Source organism: Nylanderia fulva, unplaced genomic scaffold (assembly GCF_048542155.1).
Source record: "Nylanderia fulva isolate GAGA-0341 unplaced genomic scaffold, ASM4854215v1 Scaffold14, whole genome shotgun sequence".
Lineage (NCBI taxonomy): Eukaryota > Metazoa > Arthropoda > Insecta > Hymenoptera > Formicidae > Nylanderia > Nylanderia fulva.
In genome coordinates this window covers 4360394-4380861 of record NW_028189622.1, presented here as the reverse complement: position 1 = coordinate 4380861, position 20468 = coordinate 4360394, and the positions used below count along the sequence as shown (strand labels likewise).

Here is a 20468-nt window from a genome sequence, read left to right as displayed (position 1 = left end):
TTTGCTTTCTTCTGCTCCTTTTCCCAGTTTTTGTTCAATTATTTTTTCCTCCTTTAAATCTTAATGCTCCCATTTTCAGTTTCTTATATTTAAAGTCGAAAGAAGACGTATTGTGTAATAGATAAACGAATATTAAGTAAACGATATGAAAAGCACAGATTGAATCAGAGTTGTACAGTCCCGAACAGGTACTTACGCAATAAATTTTATCGTGCCAGTGAAAGCTGAAGGCGAATAAAACGCCTGAAGTTAAGCACCCCTTCCTCCACTCTGTAAATCTTATTCTCGAGAAAACTATGTTAAAAGATAGAAACGAGTGCGAGGGAAGAGGGAAAGTGGGGCGCAATAGGCGAGAGATGAGGTTGGTAGAAAAGGCAGGGTGTAACTTAATGGGATAAGGTGCACAAGAGGCAAGGGTACTAAGAAAGGTACATGGAACATCGAATAGAATCTCGAGCGCGTGAGTGAATAATTGAGTGCCAGTCAAATTTGTGCAACGAAATCGCTACGGTGTGGAAAATCGCGAGAGCATTAGCAATTATCGGCTTTTGCGTCTTTGCTAATCTCTCTGATATTTCAGTTTAAATAAAGAGTGAGTGTATTGACCCAGTAATTGATTTTGGTCCGAAGTTATTGAAAAATCTTGTTTTTCATGAATTTATTAATAGATTTCTTTAAATAGATTTATTTACTAGAGATTTAAAGGTTTTTCAAGTATTTTGCTACATAGATGTCGAATGATTTAATGTTGTTAGGAACGATAAGAAGTATACAGAGAAAAGTAAGAAGTGTACAGAAATATACAGAGAATATATCATAAGGGATATAGTTATTTAAATCCTACTATCAATTTTTTTATTTTTAACATTTTTATTTTTTTATTTAATGCAGGAATTATATACAGGATGGTACTCATAACAGTTCGCCACTTACGATAATCTGACAAAAATCACGAACAGAATTTATCAGTTTTCAACCGGCAATAAATTGCAATAATAAAAATTGATCGAACACTTTTTTCAATAAAAATAGCAAAGTTTCTTATTTATGATTTTTTGTCAGATTTATCACATTTAAAAATTATGGCGATTGTTAACGAGAACTATTTTGTATTATTATTAACATTAAATATAATATAATAACTCTAAGTAATATATTTACAGTATTAATAAATTATATATAATAATATTAATGGTAGTATTTTGTGAATTCTCTTTTATTTTCGTCACTACGTATTGCAACGATTATTTGTGCGGAATTAGGAGCAGAAGAGGTTCACAAGATCGGTGGAGTACCGCTAAGTCCCGCGATATTTCATTTCTCACGCCCAGTGGAATTCTCGTTCTCTTCCGAATTGTTTACCCAGAAGAGAAATAATGGGTTGCTTCGATGACCCCATCTTTCAATTATCGAGTCCCATCATTGATTCCCACTTTCGCGGCAAAAGTAAACCTAATCCGGCGCACCTGTATGCATGTCTTTTATATAAAGAAGCATATATAAGCGCACACGACTGTTAAGATATTTCTATTCTATTCTCGTACAATGGAGACAGAAAATGCGAAACAAATTCAGCCTTGCATGAAATTAAATTTCTTCATATCCTGATCTCATATCCGCAGTCTCACAAATCTTTTTCCCTACCTCTCTCTTTTCTACAATAGTAAACCAAATTATTTTTAATTACATATTGAATTCTTGACCGAATTTATATTATTTTATTTAATAATTAGAGATAAATAAATAAAAAAACAGTATGGTAGTAAGATTTTGATTGATTAATTAATGAAGCTATTTACAACTCTCTTAAAGGGAAAGGGCATTTTCACAATTAGTTGAAGATTAGATCTTACGCGAATGCATCGAACACATTTCTTCTTTTCGTGCTATTCGACGAGAGTACATCTCACAATCCGCTTTGTCCGGCAACCCCGTTCCCTCAGACATTTTTGCTGTCCCTGCTAGTGTAGCTTCTCGATGCGTGAAGCTATTAGAGAGCCAGAGTCTCGTTTCGAGAGCGCGGAAATAAAGTACCTACTGCCTAAACTGGCTTCTGCATTGGTGCACGGGATAAAACTGCACTCGTAACTGCCGCAATTCGCCGAATGACGATCGCCGATGTTTAATGGAAGTATTTCGCAGAGTTTGAAACTTGAACGATAATCGAGCCCTATTTCGATTTTGCAGCCAAATCGAACGGTCAATTGGGCCGAAATGGAGACCGCGTCGCGTCGCGCCGAATTTAGTGCGCAATTTTCGTCTAGCTTTCATTCAACGAAACCGTTATGTCAAATCATGTACATAAAAGACATCAAAATATAACAGAACGGATGGATAATTCGTACGATTTAAGGTAACGAGTAAAAGAAATCAATAGAATTGCCGCGTTATGTTATTTAATGATTATAATGCACATAAAAATTAATAAATAATAAAATTATAAGTTTAGAATTGATTAAAAAATTAATACAGATAAATAATAGTGTAGTAATTATTTGCAAATATTTAGATATTAAAGGGAAAAATGATTATAATGCACATAAAAATTAATAAATAATAAAATTATAAGTTTAGAATTGATTAAAAAATGAATACAGATAAATAATAGTGTATTAATTATTTGCAAATATTTAGATATTAAAGGGAAAAAATGATTATAATGCACATAAAAATTAATAAATAATAAAATTATAAGTTTAGAATTGATTAAAAAATGAATACAGATAAATAATAGTGTATTAATTATTTGCAAATATTTAGATATTAAAGGGAAAAAATGATTATAATGCACATAAAAATTAATAAATAATAAAATTATAAGTTTAGAATTGATTAAAAAATGAATACAGATAAATAATAGTGTATTAATTATTTGCAAATATTTAGATATTAAAGGGAAAAAATAATTGCCACGAGAAAGGGAGAAGATTGAATTATCTATTTCCCTATTTTCTATTCTTTTGTCGCAGAAACGCACACTTCGAAATTTGCTGAGTTTGAAAATCTAAGCGCGCGTAATAGGGACGAACGATTTATTCGCGTCGCAAGTCACTTTACGAAATCTCGGATTATCTCGCCACCGCAGTTTATCGTAGGAGAGATCCCTCGTTAGGCTCATGTCCTTCTCCTTTTTACTCTCGCTCGCCACTGCTTCCTCCTGCATCGCATCTCCGATGCGTCTCACTTTGCTCATTCGCTCGCACCTTCGCCTTCCAGTTTGCCTTCACTCTTCTCGCCCCGGATAAGGGATGAATAATGTACTCCCCGACCTCCGAGCAAACCTCCATGCAACCTGAATGACAAATCAGTTTGCCGTCCGAGCCAGGTCACGAATCGACGTCAGCCTCGACTTCTTCCATCCCTCCGCCAACCTCTTCTATCCTTAAAGGTTCTGAATTTTCGCGAAGATGTTTCCTCGTTCTCGTGTGACATCAACGTTCATCTATCCTCTAATCCTTTAATATTCTCGAAATACCATTCTTATTACTGCGAAACTCTTTCAACTTAACTACAAAACTCTGACTACAAAAACTTCCTTATATCACGTAAATAGTAAATTGTTAAATCACCACGTAACTTTGGAATCGTCAATAAAATTCTATAACATTTTTATATTTGGTATCGTAAGTTTTAAACAGTAACTTTTATAAATACTTGCTGAAAAAATTTAATCAGAGAACAAGAGACTCTATATATTTTTTAAGCGAATCTTTACCTATATATGTTAAATATAATTTGTTAAATTAAAGAAGTATATATACTAACACTATACATAATTACAGTTTTAGGCAATTATTATTACTCTTCTATTGACAAAAAAATGAATTAGAATCAACGAAGTAAAATTAATGTGCATGTAACAGGTGTTCCAAGAGAAAATTATCGTTTCTGACAGGGTTAAAGACAACCGCGGCCAAGATCCATTACATGGAAGACGTGTTTCATTAATCGAGCGTTCGGGTTTCTGTTGCAGAAGGTTGGCTGCGACCTTAGAGTTGGTAGTAACAAGAACACAGATGCGTGTGGCGTGTGCGGAGGGAATGGATCAAGCTGCCAATCGCGATACTCCTGGAGTTTGGAATCGATATCCGCCTGTTCCAAGTCCTGCGGTGGAGGTTAGTAATTACGGAATTAATATAACTATGTTTTCCTATGAAAATAAACATATCAACTCAAGTATTGCGATTCAATTTTATTACGAGAAATATCTCACCGTAACTTTAATTTTCTTGCATAGAGTTTGTAAAAAATTTTTATTTCTGTCTTTTCAAATATTCATTTTTCTTTAGATTGCATTATATAAAAAATAATGCTAAAGCATGATTATTATATAATATCTACTCGAAAAGAATTATACTCTTAACATTTTGGAGAGATTTTTTTATTGCATTTATAAGAATTTAAATATGTTTCGCGATGAAAAAATGGTAAAGTCGTAAGGAGACACCAAATGAAATTCACAGCGTCGGAGTATTATTTGCACGACAAGGTTCGCTATTAAATTGGAGGGTTAATATGCCGGTCGCGTTTTTGCACTAACAGGTTTTAAGATAGCGATGACGGTGTGCAAATCGGTCGGCACCGACGAGAGTGTCGTGGAGGACAGCTATTGCGATGCAAACAACCGGCCAGAGAAGACCCGGATGCCGTGCAACACGCACCCCTGCACGACCAAGTGAGTACTTTCGGACAGATTAAACTATTTTTAGTAGATCTGCATGCACGTTCTACGTCGAAGAACGTCCAACTATTCGCGTGTATAGTAATCGAAAAGTAGATGCTATATATATATACACATGTATATACGATGCCTTCTCTCGCATAATGATTTCGCCCGCGAAACGAATAAAGTATCTGTATTCCGCCCCGTGTAATATTACAATATCCTTCGCCGTATTTTGCGCTTTTAACGCAAATAAATCTCAATTCTCGCTTGCGATATCTCGAGATCTTCGAGGAAGTAAACGGAGAGAGAGAGAGAGAGAGAGAGAGAGAGAGAGAGAGAGAGAGAGAGAGCAGGAAATTGGGAACTGGTGCTCGGTACAAACGATCTTTGTTCGTACAACAATATTTCTCTTCCGTCTCATGGAAAGGTTGCGAGGCAGCGATTTAAAGCCGGCTCTCCGCGCGCGATGGGAATCGTCCAACAAACGACGAGATACTCCGCCGTCGACGAGACTCGGACAAAAACTCCCGCAAACTGTTCTCTCTCGCTTGCTCTTTCTCCGGGAACGCGGGCTCGTTGAAAGCGAGAACCGTGGAGTAGCGTTGAAAGTTTACAGTCTAGTATATAGAATCTGTTCTTTGTGCTTGAATTTATGGTTCAATGTTCACGGGACGGTCGATGATCTTTGCCAACGCTTATTGTTACTGTTCCGCGAACGATTAAGAGCTTGCCACGACTGCGTTTGCGACAGTGAAGAATATTATTACTATTTCTGAGGAGACATTGAAATGCGAGAGTGTATTTCTGCTTTGCGGGAAAAATTAATAAGTAATAAAAATCGTGCCATATACAAGACGCACCAGTTGCGTTACAAAATTGCGTTCAAAAGAGATATATTAGTTTTTCGAGTGTGTATATACGTTCGTGTTGCAATATATCTCACTCCATCTATCTCAACGTCAAGCCGATCAATCGATTGGCGAAATTCAAGAAAAGTTCTATTCGGGACAAACGCGTGCGTGATTGTAACATCGGTATCGCTAACAGTAATCGAATCGTATCGTCTAACGATTACGACGAAAGAGCAACGTGATGGACTTGACTTTTATGGCGTCGACGACGCAACGATATCGCGATTACAAGTCATTGCGTTGATAAATTACCAGAGAGACATCGATCGATACCAGTGAAGCGGTCAACGGATTAATTGGAGTGGCCACAAATTTAGTCAAATTCAGTTGGGTCTGATCGATTAAGAATAAATGGCCCACTTTTCCCCCAAAGAGGATTGAGACTCCGCAAAGCCATAACTGCACTTTGAGGTCCGAAAGTTATGATTCGATCGTACATTATCACTTATCTCTAATTATGCGTGATGAGACTTATATAACCGCTACATTTGATCGAGAATCCTGAGAATCTATTTATCTGTATTTGAAAAATATTACAGAAATAATTATTAATAAAGAATATTTATTGCTTTTTTTATTTAAGCATATAATTAAAAACCGAGTAAATGTCGGTAAATTTTGATTTTTTGCATTACCTTATATAGTAAATTATATTACCATTAAATAAAAATACTTTAGTTACAGAATATATAAGAATATTTCGTGAGTAGCATTTTTTAGTTTAATAAGCGAGAAAACTTGAAAAATACACTCGAAACGCATCATGAATTCGTCAGAAATATCGGTGCACGTGTTTACGCCATGAACGAGATTCGCGTTATAAAGCTAAGAGCCATGATTGATCGATAAAATCCGGTACCGTGTCTAAAACGATTTTTTTCACCGGGAGAGAAATTGAAAAAGTTACAACAATTAATTTCAAATCTCACAAATATACTTGACGTACAAGCCTGGATTTTACCGAGTGCAATTGTATGGATAACACATGTCGGCTTTGCCGCCGCGAAAATTGAATCACATCGAACATAACTTTGGAGATCACGTGGAAAGAATGCCAGGGTGATTCGCGTGATCGGCAAGGTCGATAATCGATGATCGATATCCCGCATAACGCCAGTCACGAGCCGGAGTTACCGTTTCACTTTGTCATTTAGCGCAATCGCTCGTACGCGAAACATTTTTATGGCGTCGTGCATGAAAAATATCGAGAGTGACTTTGACAGTTTCACAAAAAAAGCCCGTTAGCTCGATGGAAGGCACTCTCTACCTCTGTTACTTGGTAAATGCTCACCAAAAATCGATATCTTCTAATCTCATGGCTTTTACGCCCGATACATCGAAACTCGAGGCCTTCAAAGATATCAGCTGAGAGTTTAATAAAGAAACCTCTTCGATTTTTTAGTCTAAAATATTCATAGTTATCAAGGTTGTATTAAAAGTAAAACTATATATTCTATCGTTAATCCTTCCCTTTTCATCGATAATATGGAAATTACATGAAATTTTTACAACACTTCAGTGAAAAAATACTTCAAACAAGAAAAGAAATACGAATTAAAAAACTTATAGAATAAACTTATAGAAGAGTTCAGATTAAATTTTCGGGATAATTGTCTTCATCTGGATAGAAATATATATCTTTTTGAAGAGAGGAGATATTTTGATGTATTTTTTAAATATTCAATGTGTATAATTAATTTTACAATCTTTATCATGATAAAAAAAATTGATAAAAATAGCAGTCTTTTTGACAAATCACGCGCACAAACTTCTATTTCATATTAGGATTCAATAGCCTCATATTCCACGGTTCGTAAGTAACACGAAAAGTTGAATGTGAAAAATGAACATATCCATCAACGTAAAAAAAAAAAAGAAAAAAGAAGGCATCAATATGAAAACACTCGTCGCATTTTAAACACATTTCAAGCAGCAGTCGCCTTCCTCAAGCCATAAAACTTATATCATGAACTTTGACGACACGCACGTTCATTTTTTATACCAATCTTAAATAACGTAAGGGTTCGTCGAATGTCGCATCGACAAGAGTGGAATATTAATCAGTTTTTATTTTGGAGTACATATACGATGCGATGTGTTACGGTTTTACTCTACACGTGGATGCAAGTAACTACATAATTTCGCGTCTCCGTAACAAGCTTAAACTCGATGTATTTTTGTAATACCATCGTTTTGAACGATTTCCTTTCTCTGTTCTTTCAGATGGATAAGCGGAGAATGGAGCACGTGCAGCGCAAGCTGCGGTGGTGGATCGCGAACGAGGTCCGCCTTCTGCACCGAGGAAAACGGAAACGAAACTACGAAGGTAAATTCGAAAGAGGATTTTTCAATAATAATAAAAAATAAAACTCTTTGTTAGCTATACAAAAGATAACAAAAATGTAGGCCGCTACTTCAGGAACGAATTCTTCTCTCTATATTTCTTTGATATTGATTCTAATAAAGTGCGAAAAATTATTGATTTCTTAATAATATAAACCTAAAATAAACTTCATGATATAAACCTAAAACTTAAATTTTGCTCGTTAAAATTTTATGTTGGGGAATACATAATCTTCGAGATCGATGTCATATTAATCCTGGATTATTTTTAATACAATCTCATCATTATTCCTTATTAGTGATTATTTTCATTTGATGAATATTTTCATTTAATGAAAATATTAATCACCCATCAGATAATTATAATTTATTTATGTAAAAAAATTTGTTATGAAAGAAGAGTAAAAGATTTCTTCTAAACTCTTCATATTCATGTAAAGCTTTCTAATTTAAAAAATCGTATAACACAGCTCAGTTATTTAAATTTGTCTGGCATATGCGAAATTAATATAGTCGTACCGAAAATTGGAATGCGGTTTGAAAATTTCTCGAATGTCACGTTTACTCTCAGAAAAATGTCAACGCGACGGGACTTGGCGTGCGCGGGATGTAAAGACAAATAAATCTTTCCGGAATAAATCTGCCAGCGCGCGATGCGAATCAGCGTTACGCGTGCACACGATAAAATGCCACATTTTTCACATTTCGCCACTGACGTTAGACACGCCGTAATTCTGCCGCGCTTCCGCGAGGACGGAACGTTAACCATTTCTCTCATCTCAGGAATTTTATGTCGTATACTTTCGTACTTATCTTAGTGTCGCATTTACATACGTAGCCTGTCGCGCTTCTCACGACGATCTTGGAAGATCCCGTGATCTCTAACCCAGTTCGGTTCGTTTAAACTTGAAGAGCTGTGCTAGTTGCAAGAGTATACATCGTCATTCATCATAAAATCTTTCAACCCCAGCCCGTCCAACACGGATAAATATATTTATATGTACAATGTATATAATTAATAAATTTCTGCTAAGAGAATTTAGTTGCAACTTTATTTTCTTACTCATTAATTTACAAATGTTCTTTATTTTTCAACTTTATGAATAATTTCGTGAATTGTCAGTGCTTTTAAAACGAACGCTATATATTTTAGTAACTTGCTCTTTAATTTTTGCTATGGTAGAAATAATAAAATATTTCAGATTTTTTGGGGGAAATATATTTCTTCATACATCACATATAACTCGTTTAGATCCAAACTAATATTAAATCCTTCTTGTTACAGCTACCCGACCACAAGTGCAGCGGCACGCACAAACCGCGCACTCAGGAGACCTGCAACACCGTGTCCTGCCCGATGTGGGAAACCGATAAATGGAGCGAGGTGAGAGTGCATGAGATTTTACGCGAGTAAAACGCGTCGTTGTACGCGCTCGGCCGAGGTGTAGACATAGACACGGTATCATTTAAGAGCGAAAACGTTAAGCTTTCTCTCGCCACAATCACGGATTTGGATGCATGCATCGGGTCCGGTCGCAAATGCACACATCCACACATTTATTCGCACATACATGTATGCGAACAAAGCACAGCTCTATCTCTGCAGCGCTATCTCAATTGCGAGTTTTACTGGCAGAACGTACTGGCCAGAGGGAAACAGGGTTAATGGCTGCGCACGATTTGCACGCTCTCTTTACCCTCCACGTAAATGTTACCGGGTTGTTACGTGTGTGTAATGACCGATTCGAACAACTTATACTTTGTAGTAAAACGTTCCCTTCACACATTAATATCTGTCTATGTATAATCGATATTATTGCATTAATTATTTATTTATTAAAAACGCGCTAGGATGCGAAGCACGTAAAATCCGCTTCAGCAACTGCTCTTTTATACGTAGCTATTTTATTAAATTTCGCTAATTTGAATAATTTTTTTACATTTTTTATATTTTTAATCTTTAAATAGACTATAAATTACTGGATTAAATCACGAATATAAGTATTTCAATTTCTAGCATTTAACGATAAACAATCAAAAAAATTAATCTCAAAAAAATTTATATAATTAAGAATTGCTTTTATTAATATTTATTAATTTCAATTATTCTTTGTCAATCTCGGGAACAAGAAATAGCAGAAACAAAGATCCGGTAAATTAATAAGAAAATTGTACAGTTAACTCGAGTCTTAAAACATTATCAATGCGAACGGGAAGATTTTACAATTAGCAGAGACTCTCAATTGGGTTCTTCAAATAATCCCAACGCGCACATCTCAAAGCTCGCATTAATTTATCTGTAAATCCGGATCGCGGCGCTATTATACTATTATACGCTCGGACAGGGCACAAACGCGCGCGCATGGAACGCAGAGCAAGGAGAAGCTGCCTTTAATTATAAAACTCTGCTTCCATCCGTTCCATCCTTTTCGACAAGTCACAGTGTACGTGGCATTTAAAGGCAAAGCCAAATTAACGGGGCTGCGCGCGATTTGTACGGTGCGCTTTTGGCGACGGATACGTCAGCGCGCGATTCGAGAGCCATATGAAAATGTAATCTTCCTTCCCTCTGCAATCGCGCAATACACGTCCGCGTTTCTCCGTGCGACAATGCGATTTTCTCCAAAAGCTCTCCACGGACGCACAATAATTGCCGTAATTGTACGCGAATTGGACCGCGACTGAAGGTGAATGAAATTACATTCAATATAAAGACGAGAAACTCCCTAAAGATTTTCCCGGTTGGATGAAAGTGACGGAGCTTTTTACGATTAATCTCGGTTACCGGGATATTAGATTCAATACCTTGTTCGCTACTCTTGATTTTTATATGGAGAAGAATTCGTTTTAGATCGGTTAACGACGAGAGCGATCTGTTTTTGTATCTCAAGCAGAATAAATTTCACCTAGTGAGCTCCGTTTTTCTTCGGTTCATTAGCTATCAAGAAAAAACTTGGCTACCTGCACGTTTTTATTCTGTATAACGACTTCTGGGCGTTTCTAAAGAGAGCGCAGAAAGTCGACGAGTCACAGGAAAGATCGAAACATTCTCGCTACCAGTTGTATATTTACATTCTTTGAATCTGTATTAGTTTTTTTTTTATTTTGTAGTGAAGTCGTAAATTATATTATAACTTTTTGACAATTAATTTTATATTAATATAATTTGATTTTCAATCGGGCAAAAATTACAAAATATAGGTATAAATTAGATTTTGGATTTCAATGAAATTGCGAATTCGAATGTGTTATTAAAGTTCGAATTACGATTAATTCGTAAATAATCTAACTTTTGAGCAAATAACTCGTTTGCGTAGTACACAAAATTATTTCTCTCTTAATTAAGATAATTTATTTATTCGTATCGCTTTATGCGCCAAAAATGCCTTCGTTAAAATATATTTTTTAATCCTTTGCGCGTTGAGTTTTCACTCACAATGCAAAAATTCACGTAAATGAATTGAAACGGAGTTTTAATTTCCACATATATTCGCATATTACGTTCTTGTATTTTTACCGAGGGAGAAATATTTAAGCAAATATATATTAAATGATGTTAAATATAACTTCGTACATTTTTAGCGTAATTTATTGCGTTTGATCTTTCTGAAGCGGATATCGGAGCGGATTCCAAATTAATTAAAGATACTATAATTCTATAATTCGATGTATGAAATTTTGACCGTACATTATGTCTTCATAAAACAGAGATGAAATATCTGCAATATATAATATAAAAATTGCACTTTTCTCACGAATACTAGAACTATTGATTCGACGCTCAGAAATGATTCCAATATCCGTCCTTTCTAAGACGCTCTTATAAAAAAGTATCCTGATTCGGCTTACATTTTTACCTCCATATGAAAGAGAAATATATATATATATATATATATATATATATTTTTCTTCCTTTTCTTTTTACACAAACGGGTTGTATCGAATAGCAGACGAACGTGGATAAAACGGCGCTCTCATTCACGGCACCGTCTTCTGCCCGACGACTAAATCGGATTTTCGCGAAGTCGAGGAATCGCCCGAGCGGAACATGCGGCGAACGGCGACGACAAATCCTCTTCCGCGGCATGAAAGAGGGACGCGTTCCTATTTCTTCCTTCGCGCGAAGATTTGGCGTAAAAATGACAGCGGCAGACTGCAAACTGCACCCTCGCCTCACCTCACTTCCTTCGTGCCGACCCGTGTACGAATTACGTTTAAACCGCACGAGTAGGCGGGATGCCTACGAGAACGAAGCTTGACGTCTCTCTTTGCGAGATGTCTTCCAAGTTTATCACTACTTTTAGCTGTACTCTTTCTGTTCGCGCGGAACTCTTTGAGGACGCTCCAGGCGACGTCAGCCACTAACATCAAACAGAACAATTTAGTTGCCAAATAACCGTCTTTCCGCGCCTTTCGCACGTACCCTTTTCCGTTCGTTCTCCGTACCATCAAATCCCGCTGAGAGACAAACCGCGCTGCCCTTTTTTCCATGGCAAAGGTAGAAGAGGAAGAGAAAAGGAGGAAGGTGTACCGGCGTAAAGAGCTCTTACCGATTCAAGGGAGAAATTGAGACACCGTGATAGACGGAGTGGTATAAGATAGTAGGTAGATAGAAGATCACACGTATATACTATCGTCCTAGACACATCCCTCGAGAGTTATTTAGGTGCGTGAACAATCTCCTTATTCTTGAAATTGCAACATGTGAAATTGAACCGATAAATTCGTTTCCTTGCATTATTTGTAAAGAAATAGAGTATCATTTTCTTTTAAAAATGACGAAAGGCGAATATGAAAAAAAAAAAAAAATGCGTGACGAACTCACGGTGGAAAACATTTTCTTGTTTCATATATATACTTCAACATCGCATCTTACGAAAAATCAAGAAAAAATCAAGAAACAAACTGATAAATTTTCTTTTTTTTCCCCATATTTTACCTCGTCGCTCATTAAATTATTGTGGATAAAATAAGATTACATTTTTCTCAGGAGAGGTAAAAACGTAAAAAGTAGCAAAGTATACGCATATATATTTGCCGGCAGCGTTTTTCGCGGCGTTTCGAGAGGGAAAACGTGAAAAACGCAAGAGAAAGGAGACAAACGGGAGGCGTATACGTAGATATTTTATCAAGAAAAAGACTCACGTGGCTCTCGACAAAATTCCTCGCACACGTGCGGGCATTGTGCATACATGGGCATTATACAATACATATATATGTATACACATGTATATGTATTCGCTCGTCGCCGATATATCGCGAAAGGTCATCGTCGTTAAAAACGTTCGATCTTGCGGACGTCGAAAGAGCTAACGTTGCACAACGCTTTCGTAACGAATGCGATCTCGAGGCTGCTGCACCCTTGATGCAACTCGACTCGCAGGCGCCTGCGAGAGCGTCTCGACGCTCCTTCTGGCACGATCGTTCAACACAATCGCTAGTTTCTTATTCCCACGACTAGTCGAAAATCGCGATAGCTTCTGGAGGCATTCCAGAACTTTGTGATTCGGCGCATTCGATATTTAACTTCGCGCGCAACTTGCATCGCGGTCAATGATGGAGCAGCGGACTTCTACCTCGCCAGATAATTTTTTATCTCGCGTTTATATAAGAGTAAAAATATCAAAATTGTATTAGAATATTGAAAATTTAGGACAGGTAAAAGCATTTTCTGATTTTCCGATATTTGAAACATCTCTATTTTGCTTCGAATAAAAAAGCACGCATAAATAAGCGACTAAAAAAAACAGACAGTCCATCTAGTGAATTATAATTAAGCAACTATGCATAGCTAATAATCTGTTATCGATTTTTTCATTATTTTGACCTGAAAACTAAAATCAGTGCTGCACTCGAAAGAAATAAAGTTTTACATTCATCAACTATGCAAAGCAATCTAAATGTTATAAAATATATTTAAAATAAAAACACTATTGAGAGTAGAATGCGCCAGAGAGTTATCATAAAACGTCTGCATAAAACATAAGGAAGTTCGGCTAAATTTATGCGGCGGTGGTAACCGGAATGTGCATTTACCGATGTTTCGTCGCGTGCGAATACATGCAGTTCAAACAAGCACGGTACATATTGCATAATACTCGAAGGAGTCGACTCTTATGATAGTTTTCCGGCATACTTTCTGGCACAACGTTCGACGACCTGCTTTTTCTCCCTTTCTCTCTCTCTTCGGTCCAGCTTCTCTTCGCAATAGATGCTTAGACGAAAATCGATACATTACCTGGAAGCTTTCCAGAATTTTCATTGTGCGAGACTCATCGCGATTCTAGTACCTCACGAATCACCTATGACTCGAAGTTTGCCGACGCGAAGTAACGAACAACGATGCGGCACTCGCGAATTGAAAGAGAATCTCGTCAAGATTAGAACGTATACGTGACAGTTGCACACGCTATTCGAAATTTCCAGTGATGCGACAAACGCGAGCCACACATGCGAGTTAGACATTGTTTGGGTAACTTTATGATGGATGCGGGCGCTTTAACATTCGACAAACTTCCGCTTCTGAGGTGAACGCGCACTTTGAACCGCCATCGAACGTTTTTCACTTTCTTTAGGATGTTATTCAAATTTATTCCGCAATAAAAGTGTCGCGCGACTTTACATGACCGACAACGCGCGGTACTTATCTACTTGGAATTCCTCCAACTCTCTCGATGCTTGAGCGAACATCTCGGTTCTTTCAATCGCGCTACGCTCTGTACGAAAAGATTCAATGCGAGAATCGAAAGCTTTTCTCAAATATTTTTTTGTTGTTTTCCAGATCATTCGCGTTAAAGTCCCTTTCAGTCAATGCATAATTTTGCACCTTTCAATGTATGAGTACCCAGGTGTTAACTGCATGTTTCCGACACATTTTATTGCGACAAATTTTTATAGCTGCTGTGTGAGCGGAGAAAAGTTTCCACACGTTTTTAAAGTTATTTAGGATACCTGAATATTCGTTCATTGACAGAAGGATTAAATTGTAATTATACTTGCAATTATGATATTATTTATAACAATCATAAAACGTTATATAAAAGTTTCAGAAAGAAATATGTATGTACCATATATTCGGTAAAGAGATTCTTGAAGACAGAATTTGTCCAAGAGTCAATTGCGTTAGAAAATCCTTGTGAATCGCAAACTCTTTGTCCAGTTATACATTGCGAATTCCCGCTGTGGGTGAAATGACTTCTTATATGATCCTCGAGAATGCAACCTCGTTGCATAAATAAGGACATGACGATGAACGTCCGGAAAGATAACAGTAAAGAATGGTGTTCGTACGAGTTTTCGTGAACGTCTTCCCCCGTTCTCTTGAGCGAACTAAAGTTTCTCGGCAGATACGTGAAGGGAAAAATCTCCGCAACTTCCCTGCGGAATGTAGACGTCATGCTTTATTCATGAGGTCGCTAAATGCGACCCGTTGCACTAGATGTGTATTTATTGCGATATCCGCTGCATGTGTAAGGCGCAATATTTTGTTGACCATGTATTGCGATACTAGTCTGCTTTATACATGATATCTCGAAGTTCATCTCCTTTTTTTCTCTCAATCTGTTTGCATAGAATGAATATCAGATAATCGTTTATGCTAAAAATGCATGAATTTTTGTGTTAAAAATTATAAATAGATTTTCTCATTATAAACATATTTCTTTTATAAATAATTTATATTTCTAATGAGAAACAAAATTAATCATAACTAACTTGAATAAAATTTTATTATTTTATTGTGCTAACTCAAAAAAATATTAGACACTAAAAGTAATAGTTTTATTCAAACAAATTCATTAATTGTTTTCTTATTATAAATATAAATTACTTCATAAAAAATTAAAGATATTAAATAAGAAATTCTGCTTAGTAGTATTTAATATAAAAGTTTATGCATTTATCTATATAAATTGTGATTCCACTTATTTTCAAAAAAATAAAATTTCGTTCATATCTTTAAAAAAACTTGTGAACGATACGTATAGTACAGCAAAGTATATTTTACACGATTAGACAGATATAAACGATATCATCTCTATCTTCCGAAGAATATTATTTATCTCGCGCAAATAAACAAATCGCTATCCCATTACGTTCATTCACACACATTCGCACCAATGAGTGTATTACGCAGGTAAAGCGGATAAATCTTCCCAGTCATGTGCAGGCAAAAGTGTGCGGTACCCATGATTTACGGCGCTTCATTTCTGATCGATACACAATGGCCCGTCCCCGTTCGCTTTCGAGAACCGGCAGCATCCCGAATGGCGCTCTTTCTGGTAGCGATACATAAAGAGGTCTCGGTGCCCGTCAGCGTAGCACGGTAATGATTTCATCCGTGGAGCTCAGGGAAGCGCCCCCTGAGAGAAGACAGGAATTGATAGATTTCTCTCTTTTGTGAGCGCCCGGGAGCCATGCAAATATTGAACTGAAAGCACAGGGCTCCTTAAAGCACTCCCTTTCCCTCCCCTTTGCTATCGAGACTCTTTCCAAGTTATATAGCTCGACCATGAAAAGCAAAGACAGACGGAGAGAGATGAAGGATGAAGAAGAGCGAAGGGCCGAGATGAAAAGGGGAAGAGGGTTTGAGACGGTGCGGTGGCTTGGAGAAGGGAAGGGAGTCTAAGTTAAGTAGGTTTCCGCTTTTCCTTTCGTGTGTCACCTTTCCACCTTCGACCTTCTGAACGATAGCTCCCCACATCCGAGCACTTTCTTTATTGTCTTCCACATTTTCGTATTTCCTTCTCTGTCTCCTTCCTCCATTATCTCTTTTCCGCCGATTTTCCTTTTGCCAGATCCGTCTTTGTCCTGGTACTTTCCTCTCATCTCTTTCTCTCTTTCTTTTTCTCCCTTTCAGATTCATTGCGAGCGAGAAACTTTGAGAGTGTAACATACCTCGGACGAGACTTTTCGGCTTCGACGAAATGAGAACCGAAAATAGCAATCCGGAATTTTAAATTAAACCGTGCTTCGATATTAGCCTGCCATGGAATGTGGTGCGAAGTTACCGAGCCATTAATGCGCCCCAAGCAATTTCGATTGCATCTTTCCCTACTTTCGAAGAAGGGCGAGAATCTGGAATTTCGTCTTTCGAATAATCCCCTGTCAAACAAGACAAGCATTTGTCCCGTTATTATAAATTATAAGAAATACATTAGTTATATAATATTCTTTATATGCCACGTACTTTTTCATTAAGTTATAAAAAAATATCGACAACATATTACGCATGTTCATTGTCTAATCACGAGACAGTTTAATTATTATGCAATCTCTGCACATATAATTGCACATATTATGAATTATCTCTATTGATCTACTTGAAGAAATAATTGTTTTGCGTTCCTAAATTGTTAACGTATCTCCGAAATGTGAATTTCTCTATAATTTTTACAAGTCGTCTGTATTATTCCGCGCTTTTTATCGGTCCGTATTGCGTCTCATTACAATTCTACGTGAAGTGTGCATTTTAACTTTTTATTTATGCAGTGCTCCGTGACCTGTGGTAGCGGAATACGGACGAGGACGATCGAATGCAGAGACGGTGTTGGTGCCATCTCCAGGGACTGCGACCCCGCGGAACGTCCTCATACCGAGCAGGAATGCAAGACGAGCGTCGCTTGTCCCACGTGTAATTGCGTTATGTCTGAATTAAACTCGTATTGGATTGAACGGCAATTTAACGTGCCATAAGCGGCGATATCCGAAAATTCATATGCAATATTCCATAAGTTAATTACGCGGAGAATCAGAGGTGGACCTACAATGAAAACTAATGAATTCCGCTTCTCAGGTCCCGAACTCTGTCGAAGGGATTTCATATCCACTAAATTTCACAACAAATAATTGTCAATATTTTTGGATTCTTTAACGGAGATTTAGGTTCTTTATAATTTGGAAAGAGCACGTATTTTTTTCAAAACGCATTCTTATGTTCTGATAAGAATTTTTCCAAATAATGCATATAAGGCCTGTAAATCATTGCTTACTTTGAAATACGATACTAATTTTTAGATTCAAAAGATTGGAATAATTTTTTTTTTTTTAATTAAATAATTTGAAAAAAAAATTATTGCTGATAAATATTCTTTGGATTATATTAAATCTTTTTATTATCGTTGATCGAATACGGGCGTGTATGATTCGTTGGGCGAAGAATAGCAAAGTTTTGACAATTTATAAACTGTTACTAAGGATTATTTGACGGGCTTTATCGTGCGGAACAAACTTTAGAAATAAAGTCCCAGGCGAGCCGGAAAAATATCGGGAGACGCGGTTATCGTGTGCAAAGGGAATATGCATAGAGAATGAGACGGCATACGAAATGTTATTTAGATGGAGACGGTATGACGCAGCCCCTAGTGCAACCGTATCCGCTATCCCCGGTGTCAGAGAAGTTGATGGACCAGCCAATACCTTCCGAATCAACGTAAGTAGTACTCTCGAATATATCCTATATACTGCATACACACACACACACACACACACACACACACACACACACATATATATATATATATATATATATATATATGGGTTTTCAACTGTCGAGTATTTTACAATGTATTGACATTATAGATCTTATTAAGTTCTATTTCATTTTAAACAATCACTGTGCATAGATGGATAAATGGATAATCTAATAACTACAAGTCACTCTGACAGACAGGAATAGAAAATTGTAAGAAATTGAATCGAAAAAATTGCATATATATATAACCAAATAATATTACAATCAAATTAGCGCAATATAATATATTAATTAGCGCAACATAATTGAAGATTTTTTTCTTATATTTATAATTCAATTTTTACGATTTAATATATATAATTATGAATAGATTTATGTTGATTATAAATAATCTAAAATAGATTTTGTATATCAATATATGTTCTAAGCTATTTCAAAGCTATTTTATCTTTTGGGATTTGTTTTGACAAATTCAGAGTTGAAAATTTTTATCATAATATTGATCAGAAATCGATCCTGCGGTATTCTTTTTTTTATTTATAATAATTGTAATTGAAAAGTGGTTCGTGAAAATATCTCGATAGGATATCTCGATAGGATATTTTATTATTTTTTCATAAGGCAATTCGAAAAAAATAAATAACTATCTTGTTTGATTTAATTTAAGATTCAATTTAGATAATCTCTCCAAAACTATCAAATAATTAATTCATCAGATTTTCGGTTGATATTAACTTTCCGTTTCGCTATAATCCTCGTGGAATATGTAACATCGATCGCAATTCGAGAACAATTGCTGCAGTTTTAGAACAGCCATTACCATCGTAGCGAAATTCCATAAGATATTGGTCCTAGATTCTCTTCAGTCAGCGTTTGTAACTTTCTCTCTGTGTATGGTATTATCTGACAATTTCCTCGTAGCTTTAGCACCTATAACGCGTCATTTCACCCTTCCGTTATCAAAACGATTTCATCTGTCACAAATCTATTTTGTACGAGGATGAGTGAGGACAAACTTTAGCTGCATTTACTTAAGCATAATTGTAATCGCAGTTCTCTAATCTCTCCTAAATAAAATTATAATTATTTAAATTACTTCAGATTTGTTGTCTTCTAAAGAATTTTTGTTTCACTTTATTCCAAAAAGAGGAAAATTAATTTTAAGTAATTTTCAATAAATAGAGCTTAATAGAATTTGACGTATAACGTATAAAGCAAGGAGAAATGTTTTCGAATTCAAGAAGCATTGATGCGAAATAACATTGTGAACGATATACATCGAAATCCTTTTTCTGAAATTAGTAAAATAATCGAAGTATTTGCGGCTAACAAATTACTTACTGACGTGAAAAATTATCCAACCACAAATCAATTAAAATGTTTTGATTGAATTATATGAAATATTCAATAGAAACGTATACAATAGAAATAATGCACATTGTATGCAGAAAAACAATAAATGTGTGAAACAATATTCATTTAATTTCCGTTCGAAATATTTGTTGAACAATAAAGATATTGAAAGTAATACATAATATAGACATGTGAAGTTTCATTAATTAAATCTCTTTCACATACACATACAACATAGATTTAGATCATGTTAAAATAATGCCATTATAGCACAATGTGCTTAATGAAAAAAAAAAATGTACAGTCAAATACTTTATTTAATCCGACAAGTATTATATTGGATATTTCTGCTAGGATTACAGTTGATAAAATAAAGTCCACTGTATCTTTTTACATCACTATTTTTACGAATACACACATACTTACATAATTAATTAAATATATTATAACATTTGTGTGTGCTTATGAATGATCGTATCAAATGAAATATAGTTTTATTTTAATATTACAAGGCACACGTGTGTGTGCGAGATGTTTTGTAAGCTATACGTCAAATTTCTATTACAATCTCCAGTGAAGTTGAAGATTGTCTTTTTCTCGGTAGAAAAAGAAATTAGACAGAATTTTTTACAGTCGCATATTTGAAATAAAAAATAATTTATATACGCTTTAAATCTCTCTTAAGTGCTCCTACCTCGAAAGTGGGTTACCGAATCTTGCGCGC

The 20468-nt window shown here is 35.9% G+C and overlaps 1 protein-coding gene across 1 annotated transcript in view; it reads left to right on the top strand.

Moving 5' to 3' along the window:
• nolo (ADAMTS-like no long nerve cord) overlaps window positions 1-20468 on the top strand; it is a 196717-nt gene that overhangs the window by 167281 nt on the left and 8968 nt on the right. The window contains exons 6-11 of the mRNA XM_085480263.1: window positions 3974-4115; window positions 4543-4675; window positions 7801-7903; window positions 9206-9304; window positions 17410-17551; window positions 18256-18349. Of these exons, the coding sequence (XP_085336389.1) occupies window positions 3974-4115; window positions 4543-4675; window positions 7801-7903; window positions 9206-9304; window positions 17410-17551; window positions 18256-18349 (713 nt within the window). The remainder of the gene's footprint in view (window positions 1-3973; window positions 4116-4542; window positions 4676-7800; window positions 7904-9205; window positions 9305-17409; window positions 17552-18255; window positions 18350-20468) is intronic.